This window comes from Astyanax mexicanus, chromosome 16 (assembly GCF_023375975.1).
Source record: "Astyanax mexicanus isolate ESR-SI-001 chromosome 16, AstMex3_surface, whole genome shotgun sequence".
Lineage (NCBI taxonomy): Eukaryota > Metazoa > Chordata > Actinopteri > Characiformes > Acestrorhamphidae > Astyanax > Astyanax mexicanus.
The window spans coordinates 15,123,971-15,144,482 of NC_064423.1; the positions used below are offsets into that span (position 1 = coordinate 15,123,971).

Consider the following 20,512-nt stretch of genomic DNA (forward strand, 5'->3'; position numbering starts at 1 on the left):
TTTAATCAAATGTTTATTGTTTTTTTTTTTACAAAAAAGAATGATGTTGGCATGGGCACACGTTTATTTCTTAGTCTTTTACTTGTTAACTTGTGAAGGTGCTGAACAAACATATTTGTGTTCTGATTGTCTTGTGCAATCTTTTGGAGTCCATTTCTTTTGGTCTTGAGCCAGAACGCATCTGTGCAAGGAGTTAATACGATGCTGCTGGTCTAAAGCCTTGTCCTTCTTGAGTTTAGAGAATGTTAATGATGTGCCGTCAGCCCAGGACCACTGCCCTGCAGTACCAGAAAGCCCTGTCCAATCAGAAAACATGAGTTCTCACACACAGACAGACAGGGGAATATTATTAACAAAATAATATTATTCCCTACTTAACACAAAAAACATAGGGTATAGATAGATGTATATATACAGTGGCTAGCAAAAGTATTCCTACCCCTTTTGAACCTTTTCACATTTTGTCACCTTACAACCGCAAGCTTAAAAGTATTTATTTAGATTTTAAGTGACAGACCAACAGAAAGTAGCATATAATTGTGAAGAACTTTCTCCAAAATTCCAGCACTTTCCAGGCCTGGAAAACAGAATGTAAAAATGTAAGCATTTTCCAGGATTTCAAGCACCCGTACAAACCCTGTTAAAAGCGAAAGTTGGCTATACTAAGTGTTGATTATAGGGGGCTGATTACTTTTGCACGTCACACTTTTCAGACTTTTATTTGATTACAATAAAAAAATAAAAACATTCATTATTTATTTTACAATTATGTGCTATTCTCTGTTGGTCTCAGTAAAATTCATTATATGTATCAAGCTTGTGTTCGTAAGGGGAAAAAATATGAAAACACTTAAGGGGTATTAATACTTTTTCAAGCCACTGTACATACATACAGACAGAAAGAAGTGAGTATAATGCCTGAATTAGACAGATGTTCTGTAAAATAAAGCAGTTTCTAATATTTTTTGCTGGACTTCTGCAACTGTTCAAGCCTCAAAAAATGAACAAGTCAAATGTCAGTATCCGACATATTGCAGTCTGTGTCCTTACCAATCCAGAACGACTGTTTCACAGCAAATTTCCACAACCACTTCATATCAGCCTTCGAACGAACGCTTGTCAAGTGACCGTCAAGCCTGAAATAGCAGGAAGGAATAAAAGAAAATAAATATTTTTGATAGTAACCATGTAAAATGAGTGAAAGACAAATGCAATACTGGTAAATAACATACACTGTGCATGCATGCTGAGCGCTGCTCCAGGTGGCAACACCAGGGCCCAGGATGTAGCAGTTCCGTCTGTAGTAGGTCCACCCAGTGGGACAGCCAACACTAACAGCCTTTGCAGCCTAAAAATAACAGGAGGAAGGAAGCATTTATACAGTAGGGTGCCGAGCACTCTTAGGCCATCTGAGGAAATTTTGTTGTTTAAATTGACAAAGAGGGTTTTTATACTTTATAAAGGCATAAAAAACACAAACCTTTGGAAAAAAATATCTACTATAATATCTTCTTATATTTTTAGTAAAACCTAATACTTAACGAATGTACACACATCCACATTCTGTGGTAACATAGCTCGCTTACTATGCAAAGAAATTAGTGACAAACACTATGGTGGAAAAATGTAACTGCAGTACACAAGATGCATTGCTTTTCCTCACTAACATGCAGAATATGTGCCAAAATTAAATGCAAAACCACCATTACATTACATTTCACTGCACTTGATCTCCTTATTGAAAATCAATACACAAGAATTTACATTTTCAAATCACAACGCTGAAAAACAAATTCTTAAAATACAATCAGCTTAACTGCATTGTATTACACTGTGTGCCTATATCCTGATGCGAAAGACATTTTCTCTAGTTTAAAGTACCGCTTTGAGTGCTTACTTCATACAGATTTCTCAGCTCCAGTTTAAGCCCAAATTCACGTGGTGGGTTCTGATTGTATAGTGAACACATTTCAATTTGGAACGAATATCGCGCTGCTCCTAGACGAAATGCAATCCTGTGCACTGTAATTTACGTTTGAACATTCACAGCGGCAAACAGAGGAATACAATGCCGTTAAGGAGGTTTGTGTTCAGCATTTGGTTTTAAAATGAGTAAATTCTTGTGTATTTTTTTTAATAAAGAGAGATCAAGTGCAGTGAAATGTAATGTAATAGTGGTTTTTCATTTTATTTTCATGTTAGTGAGGAAAATCAATGCATCTTGTGGACTGCATTTACATTTTCCAAGGTAGTGTTTGCTTGCACTAATTCTTCTCCATAGCTGACTGTGCCGATAGCTGAATCTCTTTACCTTGTGCTGGTGTACTGCCGAGCTGAAGTCACTTGGAACTGCATCCCTCTGCGGAATGTCCACTGATTTGATGTCTGTGGAATGTCCAGACCAGCTCCAAATTGGAGTAATCTCCACTTCAGGATGGACACGAGGTATGGATCTCTCCTCTACCGGCCTCATAGGAATCAAACTATGGAGCTAATAGAAAGAGATGAAAATATGAGTAAATAAACTGAAACACTTTATTAAAGTGTTTCAGTTATTGAAATAGTTTATTTTCAGGCCTTGCATCAGTGTCATTAAATTTGCAAAAATGCTTATGAGTAAATTTATGCTGATGGTGGTGGTGGTCTAGAAGCAAGGAGTTATCAGGGAAATTCCTGGTGTATTGCTATCTTGTCGGCAAAAAACACAGGTGTGCCACTGACTGAAATTAACCCTGACAACAGTCACCAGTCAGATGTTCATTGCTATCTTGCCCATGCAGGTACACCACACATGCTCAACACAGGTACACCCCTGCTCCATATATAAAGATGTGCAGCAGTACACAAACCCAATTTTTAAATTAACAATAAACAGAATACAGAATAAAAAAACATTGCTGTTTCCTTAAATGACCTGATGACTGATTGGTTTATTTCACCTTTTTATTGTCCAAAACACTCCCATGATTAATAAAGCATATTAGTTCATGCCTTTTGAGAGTTTCAAGCCATGCAAGGCATACTTTTCCCATCATTACGATAGCAAAGACACACTAATATGCCCTAAATCAAGCTGTGTGATGTGTGGCTGATGGCTTGCTTATTGATCGCTAAACTAGGGCCCTAAACATATAATGATGGACAGATGTGCAGAGCCTTAAGCACCTTAAAGGCAATTTGGTTAAAACTTCTTGGTGTATCAGTGTTTATAAAACTTTTATTACCAGATTTTTTACATTATAAGGCACACTTAAAATTTTTAATTTTCCCAAAAATCATTGGTGCGCCTTATAATCCAGTGTGCCTAATGCAAGAATTTTACCAGCCAGGTTGTAAGGAGCAGTAAAGCCACTCCGCCGATAAGCATTCCGCTCTACATGCTAGTTCTTTTGCTGTTCAGAAGTAAGTATTATTGGCCTGTAGCCTGTTGCTAGCCTCAGCTAGCACTGCTGGAGCAGTATTAGCATTAGCTGCTAACATTAGCATTAAGATCTAGCTTTCAGATATAAACACAGAATAGCACAGAACAGGCAGTGTTACCCATGTTGAGTGTGAGGCATCATGGTTTCCTCTATGTCTGTTATTGCCCAGGAGTTGAGTGTGTCTCCTGCCTTGTCTGAAGGGAGCTTGGTTCTGAGGTTCAGCACCGTTAAAGCGGATGAACTGAGTGCGATACGGGACGTCCCCTCTCGGTGGGTAGTTCTCCCATATGATCCCAGTGCTTGGGTCTGGGGTGTACTCGTCTTCCTCCTCTTGTGGTGGTGGTGTGGGTCGTAGTGGGGACTCATCAGTGTGTGGAGGATGGAGGAGAGTAGGGTACTTCTTATTGTTGTCCTCAACAACCAGATCATCTGGGTCACACCTACCTGGAGGAGAAAACTGTACACTATATCAGCTGTACTATACGTGTATATATATATTTGCTGCTGCACAAACATTCCAAAATAACAACTTTCCACGAGAAATAGTTTTTCAGTAGACAAGTTCCAGTAGATTAAAATATTTGCATAAAGTATAAAGAAAACAACTGCCGGATTCACAGTATGTCAAATACAGCAAAAATGGAGATACCATTTCGGGGGTCCACAATCTCCACCGTCGCTTTGTTTCTAGGCCCCAGAACAACATTCTTTTGTGCTTTCAGCACCACCTCCAACTTCTCATGGTTCTCTTCCAGGCCATCATCTTTCAGGTAAATGTTCCAGAATTTGACATTTACTCCTAGAATAGATGCCAATGTTAAGAATAGATAAATGAAATGAGGATGGACAGAAAATTGCCATTTACAGCATTTATTTGAAGAAAATGAGATATGTTTAAAATAATAATAAAGATGCAGAGCTTTCAGACCTCAAATAATGCAAATACAACAGCATTTGCAACTTTCCCAGAATAGATGGAATAAAATTCTTTACCAGAATAACCTTGTATGTGGCTTTATTTATGCTTCCTGCTTGTATGATTAGATAACCAGATGTTGTGCAAAGCTGAACATTGGACTCATCAGAGAAGATCAGCCTGGCTCTTCTTTGCATCTCATTGATGAAGGGCTTTTTCCAGATCTTGCCTCTAGGAGCCGGTTTTAAACTGTCAGTGCACTTCACCATAGCAACCATTTGCCATTCTTTTTGTAGGTCATTCAATGCCATCCTGCGGTTGCAGGCTAACTTTCAAATAAACTGACTGTCAACCTCCAGACCTGAACCCCATTAAAAACCCTCTGTAATGTAATTAATAGGAAGATTAATGGTCAGAAGTCATCAAACAAAGCTGTACTGCAAAAATTTGCTTGATTTTTTGCACCAGTAGTGGCATAAGATCACCCAAAAGCAGTGTGAAAGACTGGTGGAGAGCATTGCAAGCTGTGATTAAACATCAGGGTTATTTCTCCAAATATTGATGTATGAACTCTTCCTAATTAAGAACATCAGTACTTTGTTGGTTTTAAATGAATATAAACGTCTTTGCATTATCTGAGGACTGATTTTTTTTTAATTATTACTATAAAATAAATGCTCCAAATAACAATATTTTTAATTGGAATTTCTTAAAAAATATATAAACAACATGTATACCCAAATGTACAAATAAAATCAAGCCCAGAGTATATAAGAATGGCACTGTGTGCATTTCCGACATCACCATGGTCAGACTAATCTGATCACCTGGATCGAACTGTATGAGACTGGCAGTGCTGTGAGTGAAATCTTTTCCCACTTTGGCTGTGCCCTCTTCCACCTGCAACACAAAGAGAAAAGCTTTAAACACTATTAACACCCATTAAACCGTCCATTCTATCCCTCTTTTCAGTGTCTAGACTCCGTCTGTAAGTTTACTGTTGAAGAACTTCACCTGTATGCCAATGTAGGCGGGGTCGGCGCTGTTCCCACTGCGCATCACTTGAACAGCTAGAGTTCCTGCGTTCTCACAAACACGGTAACAGGAAGCTGTCAGCTCCACACGAGACCATCTCAGTTCCATTCTGCTTTGGCACAGAAGAGAGAGCTCGTTCACACCAGGACTTGGCTGGAGTCATGGTGAATAACCAATCTATCTGAAATGCGTCTCCATGAAGAACACAGCGTGAGGCGAATTAACGAACTAAACAAGTCTTTCCAAGTGATACAGTCATAAAAACTGTCATTATGCGGTTTTGTGCTGGAAGGAGTTGATGTGACTGTTACTGAGGCTTCCGTTATTTGTATGGTATATGAAAAAAATCAAACCTAGATTTTAATATTTAATTTTAACTGCTTGCCTAATCAAAATCTCACACAGAAATTCTTTATATGCAAAATTCAAATACAAATACTAATATATATACTTATTTTGCACATCCTTTTTTGGTGGTGATGTAGAGATAAATATATTGTAATGCACAAATACTTAGCAAATTCAGCATATTTTGCTCTAAAAAGGGTAAATATTTTTTTAAAGAAAACTCATAAAATAGTAAAAAAACATGCTCTCCTCTTCACTCACAAGATAAAACCTCACAACATTTAGATACCATCTATATTAACCCTTTATAATCAGTTTACATATGGCTGTCCCATGACTTTTGGTATGTTAGTGGTTTTTAGTGAGGGATTCAAAAGGCACTGATATATATATATATACACAGCTCTGAAAAAAATATATATATAGACCACTTCAATTTCTAAATCATTTTCTTTGATTTTGTTAATTATAGGTATATGTTGAGTAAAATGAACATTGTTGTTTTATTCTATAAACTACAGACAATATTTCTCCCAAATTCCAAATAAAAATATTGTAATTCAAAGCATTTAATTGCAGAAAATTAGGAATATCTGAAATTACAAAAAAATGCAGAACTTTCAGATCAAATAATGCAAAGAAAACAAGTTCACATGTATATGTTTTAAGAGTTCAGAAATCAATATTTGGTGGAATAACCCTGATTTTTTATCACAGTTTTATGCATCTTGGCATGTTCTCCTCCACCAGTCTTACACACTGCTTTTGGATAACTTTATGCCACTCCTGGTGCAAAGATTTAAGCAGTTCAGTTTGGTTTGATGGCTTGTGATCATCCATCTTCCTCTTGATTATATTACAGAGGTTTTCAATTTAGTAAAATCAAAGAAACTCATCATTTTAAGTGGTCTTTTGTTTTTTCCAGAGCTTTATATGTACATATAGATATTATTAAAAGTTTATATTATAGCTTATATTATACACACTGACTTTTAAGAATAGAATAGAAGTATGTAAAATGATCATGAAGTGTTATCTCATACATTTGTTTCATACATTATACATGCATCAGTAGTGTAATCTGTTTTTAAATGAACACAGTCTAATTAGACATCTCTTTACATTTTTAAAAATCAAAAAAACTCAAATATGTAATATTGAAAAGCAAAAGCATATTAGCTCTGCAACTAACATAAAGACACTGAATCCCAGTTGACAGTCCATTTTAAGACACAAAAATAATTCTCTTACACTTCTGGCAGCATGGTGTTCTCTGCAGGGTCCTTAACCTGAAACTCAAAGCTATCTGCTGTCACGTCGATGTCTGAGGGAATGATGAAGCGCAGCGCTCGCTGGTCCACGTCCTTCTGAGAGAAGCGGCCTTTAATATAGGCACCTAAAAACACATTCAGAGAGTCAGAGAGAGACAGTGGCCTGATCACATATGGAGGCTGATGGCATCACTGTATCATTTAATAATGTACTGAATTCACTTTCAGGACATTCAGATGTACAGTACCAGTCAATAGTTTGACTGAATTAATAATTTAAAGGTTTTTTTTTTTCAAACGTTTTCCTACATGATTAATTAATGCTGAAGTCTTCCAAACTATAAAGGACCATATAAAGAATCATGTAGTAACTTAAAAGTGTTAAACAAACCAAAATACTTAAGGTGGAGCATTTAGGTGCTCTTTTCTGGGGTGCTGTTAAGTCCGATTATGTGCAACAGAGGTAATTATTGGTCTTCCTTTCCTGGGGCAGTTCTGATAAGAGCCAGTTTCATCATACATTTTTTGATGGGCTTTGCGACTGCACTTGAAGATACTTTCCAAGTTTTTTTTTTTTTTTAATTGACTGACCTTCACTTCTTGAAGTATTTTTTTCTTTACTTTCTTTACTTCTTTATTTAGGCTATATAGATCTATTTACTCTATACCAACTTCTTTACAGCACAACTGATGCTCTCAAACACATTAAGAGGGCAAGAAATTCTAAGCAAGGGGTGCCTACTTTAAAGATTCTAAAATATAAAACATAATCTGGTTTGTTATCTATTTAGTATTAATCTACAATGCAAAAAATAAAAAATACCCTGAATTTAAGGTGTGTCCACATTTTGATTGCTACTGTATATACAATTAATACTGCAAACCAAACCTGCCTGTTATGGCGTTCTCGAGGTATCCAAAGTGTGGAGGCCTTGTGATGATGAACTCCAGCTCCTGGTCTGTGCTGTCTGGATCTGAAGCCTGTAGCTGTTTGGAAGTGATTTAAATGCCATACTGACCCTCCTGTAGAGTCTCTACTGTACTGGGGGTGCCTTTGTGGATAAGGCGTGGGGGGGTCTTGTCTATGACCTCTATCTGTGAACAGAGTTGGTCAATTTACAAACATTTCTGCTCACAGAAATGTGCAGTTGCTTTAATTAGCCAGAAGAGGGAGACAACATAATGTATGATGGGGAAAGAGCAGTTATTTTTATTTTTTAATCCTGAATCAAACTGAATTAATTATGAAAACTTTATGCCAATCCTGGTGCAAAAATTCAAGCAGTTCAGCTTGGTTTGATGGCTTTGTGGTTTTCAATTTGGTCTTACAATTTTTAGTGGTTTCTTATTTTTTTCCAGAGTTGTATGTCTTAATTCCATATACTGAAGGATTCTGTATGACATACATTTAAAATCTGTGTACAATCTACACATCTTTGGGTGATATAAGATAATAGAAAATACTATACAAAACCCTTTATCAGTCAGCGATTACAAAGACTCTCTCATCAACTTATCATTCACCTCTTAAAAAGCTAAAAAAAAAAAGAACAAATGGTACTAATGGAGTATAAATAGTTTTGTTATTATTTTAATTTTAAGGTTAACTCATTCTTACCTGGATTGTGAAAACAGCTGGCTGCTCACTCAGCTGTCCGAATTCCAGGTACCCTTTATTGGTTCCGTCAGAAGGCTGAAAGGTGAATCTGTCAATCCTGGCGAAGCTGTTGAGGTGCTGGTAGCTTAGCTGCATGTTGTTGATGTCTAACTGTGTGAAGCTGGTCTTGGACAGGGGGAGGCCGTTTAGCAGCAGTTTGCCGTACTGTGGCAGCTGAATGAGACTGTAGGTGAGGTTCTCTAAGGCTGTATCAGGATCAGTTAGCTGAAGGTGTTCAGAAGAGATGGATCCGGTGGAGCCCTCAGTCAGCTGGAGGCCGGTGTTGATGCTCAGAGTGGGTGGAATAAGATCAGTGTGTTCAATAGTGAAACTAATGGAACCACTTCTGGAGGTCACACCATTACTGATGTGAAAGCTGGACCAGGGGAACAAAATCACATCAGAAAATAAACATCAGCAGACCACGTCATTTAGCAGCACTTATTTCTTATATTCAAAAATACAGTATTACAAGCGGATGCTGAAAAGTTCTAATACTTCTAAATAAACAGAAACATCTAGCTAAACATATTTTTTGCCCTATAAGACACATTTATAATCCTTTAATTTTCCCAAAATTATTTACCAGTCAGGTTGTAAGGAGCAGTAAAGCCACTCCACTGAAATACAGTGTTATACAGGAGTTTCAGTTTAGTTCTCCAGCAGTATTAGCATTAGTTACTAACTCCGCTAACTGCTAGCTTTTTGGCCATCTAGAGGTGAGTATTATCAGCCTACAGCCTGCTGCTAACCTCAACCAGCACTGCTGGAGCAGCATTAGCATTAGCCGCTAACTGCAGTGCTAGCTCTTTTGCTGTTCAGAGACGAGTATATATATTCGCTTTAAATGTATACTGGGGTGTCTAGTCTCTCTGTAAATGTTCTTTGATTTTACCAAATTGAAAACCTCTGTAATATAATCAAGAGGAAGATGGAGGATCACTCACAAAGCCATCATACCAAGCTGAACTGCTTGAATTTTTCACCAGGAGTGGAATAAAGTTATCCAAAAGCAGTGTGTAAGATTGGTGGAGGAGATCATGTCAAGATGCTGATTTATTAATTTCTAAACTATTTCTGATATTGATTTAAACCTTTATGAATATGAACTTTTTTTTAGCATTATTTAAGGCCTGAAAGCTCTGCATCTTTTTTGTTATTTCAGCCATTTCCCAATTTCTGCAAATAAATGCTCCCAAGAAAAGGGAGAAATGTTGCCTGTAGTTTATAGAATAAGACAACAATGTTTATTTTACTCAAACATATACCTATAAATAGTAAAATCAGAGCAAATTATTGAGAAACTGAAGTGGTCTCTTAATTTTTTTCCAGAGCTGTAAATGCATTATATGGTGTTTTTTAGACTCAATATTCTTCTAAAGATCTACTTCCGAAGATCTATCTGATTCAAATTCAGAGCAACAGTCACGTCTCTGTGAGAATTAGAGCATACTATGAGTCTGTGAGTCCAACTTGTGGCAATGTGGCATCGCACTGAAGCAGAAGGAGGAGAAATGATTGGATGAACGAGAGGAGCACGAGAGCCGAGGGTCCTCATTGAACCCCCTGCCAAATCCGTCCGCTTCACAACACACACCACCAAACTGCAGCATGTAATCTCCGGCCAGAGTAAACAGCGCTCCTGTCACCTCGTACTGGCCTTTCCCCTCTCTCTCTCACCACCAAACCAGCCAAACATCTGGCATCACCATTGTCCCACATTTTGCTCTGTAATTGTGCCCAGAGTTCCACTCTGAGCTGCCGTCACAGAGACACTGCCAGGCAGAATTATTACTCTTCTAATAATGCCCATTCATCATCTGCCTGTCAGAGCAGAGCAGAAGGAGGAGCAGGGCTCCCCAAAAAACACCTTCTGCCTCTTTCTCTCTCCTTCTTCCTCTATCTCTCCCACTCACTCACTCTCTCTCTCTCTCCCTCCTGGCCTCGGCCAGCGCCGCTGTCGGCTCCCTGTTTTTGACACACAGGTGTTCGCTCAGGTGTTTCCCGATCACAGGGTCTGCTGTCACAAGCTGCCTGCCATGAGCACAAACGCAAGCTGTCTCAAAACACAAAAACAACAAAAACACGACTCTCAGGTCTGTTCAAACTATTGCAATCCAACAGATCAAACAGCCCAGTAAAGAAGCCCTGACTGGTTAAGATTCTGTGAAAAGGAAAACTGTTATCCAGAGAAACGAAACAAAGAAGACGACTATTATTATTACCTTAATGCCTCTATTACAACTACTATTACTATTATTACCTTAACTATTAATACTACTACTGCTACAATAATTAAATAATATTTTTTCTACCATGACTAGCACTACTCCCACCACTAAAAACACCACTATTATTACTGCTATTACTATATATTTTAATTACTATTAATTATTTAATTACAATTTCTACTAGTTTTGCTACTACTATTATTAGTAATACGACTACTACTACTATAACACTGCTATTAAAACTATTATTACTACTGCAACTACAAATAATACTATCACTACAATACTACCACCACTTTTAATATTACTACTGCTACAATAATTACTATTTCTATACTTTTCTACTATGACTATCTCTGCTCCCACCACTACCAACACCACTGTTATTATTGTAAATCATATTTGTTTTAATTCCTATTAATACTACTATTACTACTAGTAATTATACTACTACTACTACTACTACAACAATACCACTAATACTACTATTTATACTACCACTTTTAAAACTATTACTACTAATATTACAATTACTACTAGTTGCTACTACTACTACTACACTACTACTATTAATACTTCACTACTACTACTACTACTACAACTGCTGATCTATGACTGCAGCAAAGCACTGACAATATTCTACATTATAGCACTTCCTTTCATGTATTAGTTTTGCTAGTAGTTTTATTATTATTTTTAACTACTACTACTACAATACCGCTATTAATACTATTTATAATGCCACTATTAAAACTATTATTACTACTATTAATACTACTATTATGACTTGTTGGGCTTCTATTACTACAGTAATAACCACTTTACCAATTACTACTACTATATTTACTGACTAGAATGTAATATGTGTACTAGTACTACAGAACTAATCATGTTACTACATATTTCACTGATACATTACTTTTACTATTATTAGTAGTAATACTATTGTTACTACTACTAATAATAGCTTTGTGTTACTGTTTATATTGTCCTTTTAATACTAGTTACTCAATTATTTTTACACTGTACAAGAAACAAATAAAAACAATATATTTAATAATATATTATACTGATATAATGGATGATGCCATTTGAAATCAATAAAATGAAAACTCAAAAATACATTTGTATTAATAACAATTATAAATAATAAAGTATATAATATGTTTTAAAAAAGCTAAGCTACTATAAAGTATTATTCTTTTATTTAGTGTTACTAAATTTAGAAAAGATGTGTAGACAATAAGAGAAGCCTCGTGACTACAGTGAGTGCTGGACTCTGCTCTGCCCCGTGCTGTTCTGACCACACATGTTGGCTGAGAGAGGGGCTACTGCTTGCCCTCTCTTAAGTGGCACCCTCATCAGACTTGGCTGAGCCAGGCTTGTTTGCTCCCAGCTGACCCCGAGGTGAAACTCAGCCAAGGTTTTGGGTGACGAACCAAGGCGCAAACACACGAGAGAGGCAGGACAGGTCAGCCATACGCTGCCTTCTCTGAAGTCCGCCTGCTGCCAAATTGGCTGGAAAAGCACATAAACACGTTGAAATGCTTCCCTTTGTGTTTTTTTCTGACAGTGCTGTAACATGGCTGATGAAAAGCTCTGCCTCGGCTGGCCTTGGTTTTAGCTCTGATACTGAAGCTGCTTTTACTGTAGTAGGTATTTGTTTAAGCTAATGGTACCTTTACTCTTTTGGGGTCTCCTGTTTATCTGCAATGTGAACTTTGCAGAAAGAAGTGAAAGAAACATGGTCTTAACCATCTGTTCTTTTGTTGTTCTGCTTTTTGTTGTTCTTATTCATTGCCACGTACAATGAACAATCAGAACAGTTAAAAAAATTGCACTTAAAGTATTTTCTGCACTATAAAGCGCACCGGATTATAAGGCGCATTATGCGACACTAGTAAGGAACAGGGGTGTCGCCAAGTTTTCCTTCAAATTTAGCAGGTCAGACGCTAGACCTGTGAAGCTAAGCTAAGTTAAGTGAACAAAACTGTAATTCTTAAAAAAAATATATATATATTTTAAAGTCAAACGAGGGCTGGATGTTCATCTACACAGATTTCTCTCCTGAAAAACGTATATTTAGGTGAGTAAAGCACTTTTATTTATTTACAGTAAGCTTAGATTTCCAGATTTCCAAATTTGGGTGCAGAAGCATTAGCATTAGCAGCTAATCACTAGTGCTAGCCATGGTCTGCGGCTAATGCCGCAACTAGCGGTTCGTCTTACATAGCTTGTTTTAACATAGTAAACATGCAGACTACAGTCCGATAAACTCACCTCTGAATGACAAAAGAGCTAGCGCTGCAGTTAGGGGCTAATGCTAATACTGCTTCAGCTTTGGTGCTGGAGATACTTTACTGAAACGAAGTGGCTTTACTGCTTCTTACAACATGACTGGTAGAAATCATACAATAGCTGCACTGGATAATAAATTATTTGGAAAATTATCTCGTGCTGCCAAAACACCTTCAACAATTTTTCTGATTTAACACATAAACTTCAAGACCAGACTGGTCACTTGCTGCCTAATAAAATGACCATATTAACTGTGTACAACATCTCAAAATCTCATCATACAGAGAGTTAACTCTTTTTAGAAGACACTGCGGACACACGTAGTGCTACCTGAAGGAGTCGTGGTCAGTAAAGTGACTGTTGTCGTGAGTGTAGCACACTCGATGCGCTGCTACATCCATCTGGGTGAAGGTCAGCAGGATGATCCCAGGGTGTTGGACCATGTGCAGATGTCCATGTTTAGGTGGAACAGTCACGGTATAGACAAGTTCATCCGACCTGCTTCCACTGTCTGTGGCCATCAGAATGTCTGTGGTCAGCACCACCCTCTCTCCCTCTGTTAGGGTCACGGGCCTGGCAATTAGAACAATGTCACCTGGAAGGCAGACAGGCGAACAAGGTTACCTTTAAAGGAAAAATATATTTTAATGGAATCTTTAGCATGTTTTTAAAATGTGTGTTGGTTAAAACTTACAACCCCACATTAGAAAAGGTTGGGACAGTTTAGAAACTATACTGCAGACAGTATAAAGCCAAGCAATTTGATCTTATATCTCTACAGCTTCTTTTCTTTCTTGAGTGTATTTTAATGATTTCTTAATTTTAGGCCTGCAACACATTGGGAGGGACCAATTTAGGGCTAGTAATGAGGTTGAAATAACTTTGACGACTGTAATCATTATTGAGTAAAAAAGCAGTGACTACAGAAGTCTTTAAGCTGCAAAGATGGGTAAAGGATATCTAATTAAAGTTAAGAAATGCATGAGACTTTATTAAAATGCTGAAAAATAATGTTCCTCATAGAGAGACTGGAAGAGATTTGCATATTATTTCAATCTTCCTCCAGTGCATAATATCAATGATATATATTGGATTATTTACAGAATTGGAAGGGATTTTATTGCATAAAGAGCAAGAGAGAAAGCCAAAGCTCAACATTTATGACATTTACAATAATTTTTGCCTGCACTGCTTTAAAAAATGGTATTCAACTACAGCTGATAGAACCCTTAACTACTCTAAAATTTTTGTGGATTGTGGTCAGACTAATATTATTCCAGATAATTTTGGGAGAAATGGACACTCTGGGCACTTTTTCACTGGCATGGTGCTGGTGCTGGTACCAAGTCCCTGAACGTTTCTGTGCTTTTCCACTGCAAAATCACAGGTTCTAGCCCAGAAAGTACAGTTCTGGCCCCACAATCTTGCAGTTCTAGAACAAGTGAACCTGTGATGCGAGTGGCCAAAGGGCAGGGTGTTCTAGTTTCACACAGAAAAAGGCATTTAAATCGGCCCCTGACTTCTGTTTCCAGTTTGTGGAACACACCCACATTCACATACATAGTGAGTAACTCCTTAAAGCAGTTGAAACACGTGTCGGTTCTTAAAAGGTTCGCAGGTTCCAGGAACTGGCACCGGCTCCGGCACTTTATTTGTGGAAAAAGGTATCAGTGCTCTGGACCAAAGGCACATCCAGACTGTTATCAGCCCAAAAGTCAGAGTTTGTCATGGTATAGAGTTGTGCCAGTACACTTTTGTGATGCAGCATTCATGCAAAAAAAATTAATTGAAATCCTTTCAATCCAAAGTCTTTGTAACATTTTTCAACAAGACAATAAAAAACACATGTTGCACACATTATAAAGCCATGGCTGTGGAAAGACGGTGTGGGTAAATGTTGACCTGTCTCCGATGTGTCGATCATTTTAAAACACAAAATGCGACAAAGACAAACAAAACTGTTTCATACATTAAGGTTGCATTTTCAAGGAAAAACGGGGCAAAATAACACCTGAAACAATTAATTGTTTGCTATATATGATGCCAACACAATTTTGTTGTTAGTGTTGTTGGAGGAAAGTGGTTAATGCATAATTGTCCCAGCTTTTTAAGAAAGTGTTGCAGGCCTTAATTGCAGAAATGTTTTTTTTTTTTATTAAATTTGATCAGACAAAACACAGAATATCTTGGGTTCATACTGTTTACAATGAAATAATAAAATCTTTTTTTTTTTTCCATGGATTTTTGGACTTGACTCTGCTTTGACTAATCCTAACGTTGGGTTAACAAAATGATCATAAACTTAAAAAAGTTAAAAAAAGGTTATTATAAAGTTACTTTTATAAAAGCACGTAATCTGATATCTCACTCTGACATCAGATGTGATGTTCATCCCAGTTTGAATCAGAGCTCTGCAGTGTCTGAGAGGACTGGTCTGGGAGCTGGGACAGGGTGCAGCTGTTGGCTCTCTGGTGTGTAAATAATTCACACTGGCTGGGTGTTTGAAGGTGGCTCTTCCTGTGAGCCAGAACCTTCTCACCTCAGCTCCACCTGGACCCGTCAGCACCAGGGGCAGAAGGGCCTTGCCTGCCACGCTCTCCTGCCCACTCAACCAGTAAAACTACTGCGGCCACAGGGACACCACTGCATTAAATTATACATACATGCCAATTAAAGCATTCAGCAAAGTTATTTCCACTATTTTGTGATTGTCAGGTAAACAAAAACAACACAGATATAGTTGGGATAAAAGGAGGTACTGATACTGGATACTGTCTTATTCTACAGCCACTGATATTACAGCAGCCTAGAAAATAACATTTAAATAAAACTAAAACATAATGTTACTGGTCAGGGAGTGTATCTACCTAAAATATCTATATTTAAATTGGTTTATTGTAATCTTATATAGAGTGAATTATAGTTAGACACATTCAATAATCACTGACTTTATATTTTTCTGGGTCGATTGTAATGTTTTACAGAGTTAATTACAGGTAGTCACTTTCAATGACCACTGACTAAAATATTTGGGTTTATTGTAATGTTATATAAGGTGAAATACAGGTAGACACATTCAATGATCATTGGCTTTATATTACTTTGGGTTCATTTTAATGTTATATAGAGTTAATTACAGTTAGACACATTCAATAATCACTGACGTTATATTTATTTGGGTTTATTGTAATGTTTTATAGTGTGAATTATAGTTAGAAACATTTAATAATCACTGACTTAATATTTATTTGGGTTTATTGTAATATTATATAGTGTGAGTTACAGGTAGACACATTCAATAATCTTCATATTAATTTGGGTTTATTGTAATGTTATATAGAGTGAAATACAGGTAGACACATTCAATAATGACTGACTTTTATATTTATTTGGGTTAATTCTAGTGTTATATGGAGGGAATTACAGTTAGACAATTTCAATAATCACTGACTTTTATATTTATTTAGGTTTATTGTAATGTCATATAGTGTGAATTACAGTTAGACACATTTAATAATCACTGACTTTATAAAAATTTGGGTTTATTCTAATGTTATATAGAGTAAATTGCAGGTAGACACATTCTGTCAATCTTAACGTTGTCAGTCTGCCTGCTCTGGTCTCTGATTCACACAGCATGCATGCACACTCCCAGCTTCTGATTGCTCACACCTGGCTTGTTCATTATAAGTATCCCTGTTTCATTAGCTCTTCACTGAGTATTGAATCTAGTTTGCTAGCTCTTCTATGACGCGTTCTTTTGTTGTTTTCCTTGTTACTGACCCGTTTTTTGTTTTTTTGACTACTTTCTTCCCTTGCCCTCTGTATTGTTTATTGTTTTTTGTATATTGACTACTTTTGTTGCCTTGCTCTTTTACCTGCTGGATTATCATTGTATGACTCCATTTTGCCCTTCTCACACTGTCTCTTTGATAAAAAATTGTATATTTGATATCTGGATTATCCTCACTTGGTTTGGCTCGAGTGACACACATTCAATGATCACTGACTTTATGTTTATTTGAGTTTATTGTTAATTGTAATGTTATATGGTCTTTGGACAGTGAATGTGTCTACCAGTAAAACTCCTTATAACATTAGATTAAACCAAAATAAATACAAAGTCCGTGGTCAGTAATTGTGTCTACATGTACAACTGACTTGACCTAGACTTTAATGTTATATAGAAGTTTTCAGAGTTAAAATATAGACTTTTCATACCCTTGGGAACAATGTGGACAGAAATGAAGAAGCTCTGTGGGGGCGTCTGATGGTCTCCATCGCTGAGGAAGAAGTGGAAACGGTCATGGCCTTTGAACCCACTAAAGGTTGTGTGTTTGTACCAGAGGCGGTTCATCTCCACGTCCTCCTGGGTAAAATTCTGACCTGCATTTAGGTCAGTCCATCCATATTCTGTCTGCACACAAGCACATGAGACACATCCACTCCTGGGGTTTTACTAAGGGATTTAGCATTTGGGTACAACACTGTTCAAACGTTTGCCAAAAAATAAATAAATCACTGGCAACGGGAAACATCAGTACAGCTTATTATACACAAACATAATTTTTACAATGTTGACTGAAATATTATTAAGAACTACTATAATCTATTATTTTCATGTATGTATATTTCTTAATTTGCACATTTTACAGCTACCAAACATTTGAAACCCATAAGGTGCACAATACAGACATGATACGTATTTGTCTGCAAATCAGTTTTTTTTCTTCATTCAGTTTTTTATCCACAACATTATTTTGTATTTTTGTCATTTATATGTATTTCCACTGCAACCTATTACAATTCTCAACCTGATTATTAAGTCAATATGGCAACGTTCAGTTTTTCATGTATGCAGTGATTAGTACTGCATTTTTTTATTTGCATAAGTGCTAGCCCTTTCGCTGTTCAGAGGTGAGTTTATCGGACTGTAGCCTGTGCATTTATTGCGTTAAAACAAGCTACATGGGATAAACAGAAGTGCTTTATTTACCCAAATAAACAGCTTTCAGGAATAAAATCTGTGTAGAATAACATCCAGCGCTTGTTGGACTTTAAAAGAAAATACTTTTTTTTTTAAGAATTACAGTTTTCTTTACTTAACTTAGCCTTACTTAACTTAGTTACCCACCCCCAGTGACGAGACCTGCTGAATTAGAATTTAAAAAAGGAGACACCCCTGTTTTTTTTTACTAGTGTTGCATTATCCGGTGCACATTATGTATGAAAAAGACCAGAAAATTGAAGTTCATTGATAGTGCGTCTTATAAATTCGGTACCTAATAAAAAAAAATTCGCCTAATAAAAGTGCTCAAAGAAAAAGTAACTGGTGGACTGACTTGTGTCAGGATCATGGGCACCCAAGCTTTTAAAGATGAAGGTCCCATCATCTCACAATTTACAGAACTTGAAAAATCTGCTCCTAATGTTAGTCTTGGTGAAAAATACCACACAACACCTTCAGAGGTTTTGTGGAGTCCAAATCTCAATGAAGAAATTAGAATTGTTTTGGTTTTAACCAAACCGGAGAAAAAGTCAGATTTTAAACTTCTGAAACTGTTGAACAGCAGTGTTTATGCCTGACCCTGCATGCTAACCTTGAGTTGCAGTAGGCCAAACCTGGGGCCTGCATTGAGAACGTAGTAGAGCAGGTCACTGGGTGTGTCGTGGTCTTCCGCCTCCAGCACCACACTGGAGATAACCCTGCGCTCCAGAGCCTCCACCTCCACACCTGCATTCCTGTGCACACAGAACCGAGAGAATCAGAGAGGCTGAGGGCATAGCGGGCACCGATGGTGACTCTGCACGCTTAAATGAATCCTAAATAAATAAATACGCAAATACGCTGGAGCCGGACGCTTTGGAGGGAACAAAGGCAAGCAAGACCGGCCTGTCATCACGATCTGAGAGAACATGAGCAACAAGGAAGCAGGCGTCTGCCAAAAAAGCACATTATTTCTGCTGCTCTGGAGTTTGCATGTGAGCTCTGTGCCAACTCATTGAGTCAAAAGGAACATAAAACAATCCTCCTGATCTTGGGGGAAAAAGATGGGAAACAGCGGCTCGATTTACTGAAGGATGTAACTTCATTCTCGGTCACTCAGTCAGGGAGATGCAGAATCCCCTGCCACATGTGCCCAAAATCCACCCCATCCCTTCGGTCCCTGGCTAGAACCCCCTCCTCCCGCCCCTCCTTTCGTCCGCCTTTCTGGCTCTGAATTTGTCCCAGGGCATCCTTACTTTAGCAGCAGTGGCTTTTCATCATTGACTGGTAGGATGTGGACCCACGTCGTCCCCTGGACAGTGTGCTTGCCATCTGTCAGCTGCACGGTGAAACTGTCCTTAACGGTTTCCGTGTCATCGTGCATATACACAATCTTCATTCCTGTGGAACACAGCAAGAGGGAAGGAGTCAAGGAATGCTTGGGTATTGGGACAGAGAAGTGATATACAGTATAGAACACGGACACAGTGGGCCCTATTTTACCGATCTATAGGTGAGCCTTTAATCGTTCACTGTGCAGCTTGATTCAAGGTGTTTCAGTGTGTCTTTGCTATCGCAACGATGGGAAAAGTACACCTTTCCCAGCTCAAAATGCGAAAAAAGGCATGTACTGATTCTCTTAATTAATCATGGGTGTGTTTTTCCATTCCTTTTAAGAGATAAGTATGCTCTAACTTTGCCCAACTGGTCTCTTTAAAGCTTAGCGCTTCTGTGCTTTTCAGCAGAGGATACTGATACTTGGCATACTGCGTTGCCATGATAGGAATGGACATCTGATGGTACTAAAAGAGAAGTTGATTTTATATTTTTATAACAATTCATTTGCCCAAAATTTCTACTTATTATCTTGTGTTCCAAATAAATAAAGATGTTGATTTATTCTTACTTTTCTTTTAAATTCCATTTTACTCAAATATTTATTTTATAAATATTCACACTGTAAGCCTGGAAAAGGTCAAGGCAGTTAATCATAATTTATAGTCTGCAAATTCATCAAAGGTAGCCCCAGGGGGAATTACTACACATGGACGGTGAGTGTCAGAAACTGGAGAACACACCCAAAGTGGAGTTATGTATCATAACTAAGTTTTGGGAGTGATCCACGCCCTCACTCCTCCCACTTCCTTCCCTATTTAAACCGTCACTTCCTCTCTACCTGCTCATTGAACAAACCTCGCACCCACCTCCTCCCCATCTTCCTCCTTCTTTAATTTTATTCTCTTCTCGTGTTTCTCTTCATGTGAGGGTGGGCTTTGGCTTCACGCTTTACAGCGAAGCTGCCCCGAACTCCATCCCAAATACTCTGAGTTCGCTCCCCCTCTTTTCT

General features: G+C 37.6%; 1 protein-coding gene across 1 annotated transcript in view; it reads right to left on the reverse strand.

Annotated features, from left to right (window-relative positions):
• The window catches only part of frem1b (Fras1 related extracellular matrix 1b), a 45,348-nt gene continuing 24,836 nt past the window's right edge, over nucleotides 1–20,512 (reverse strand). The window contains 15 exon segments of the mRNA XM_049465839.1: nucleotides 1–296; nucleotides 1,051–1,136; nucleotides 1,233–1,348; nucleotides 2,312–2,491; nucleotides 3,541–3,866; nucleotides 4,072–4,221; nucleotides 5,166–5,238; nucleotides 5,353–5,482; nucleotides 6,973–7,117; nucleotides 7,886–8,087; nucleotides 8,611–9,025; nucleotides 13,509–13,773; nucleotides 17,400–17,595; nucleotides 18,779–18,920; nucleotides 19,422–19,566. Coding sequence (XP_049321796.1) covers nucleotides 79–296; nucleotides 1,051–1,136; nucleotides 1,233–1,348; nucleotides 2,312–2,491; nucleotides 3,541–3,866; nucleotides 4,072–4,221; nucleotides 5,166–5,238; nucleotides 5,353–5,482; nucleotides 6,973–7,117; nucleotides 7,886–8,087; nucleotides 8,611–9,025; nucleotides 13,509–13,773; nucleotides 17,400–17,595; nucleotides 18,779–18,920; nucleotides 19,422–19,566 — 2,789 coding nt within the window. The 3' untranslated portion in view covers nucleotides 1–78.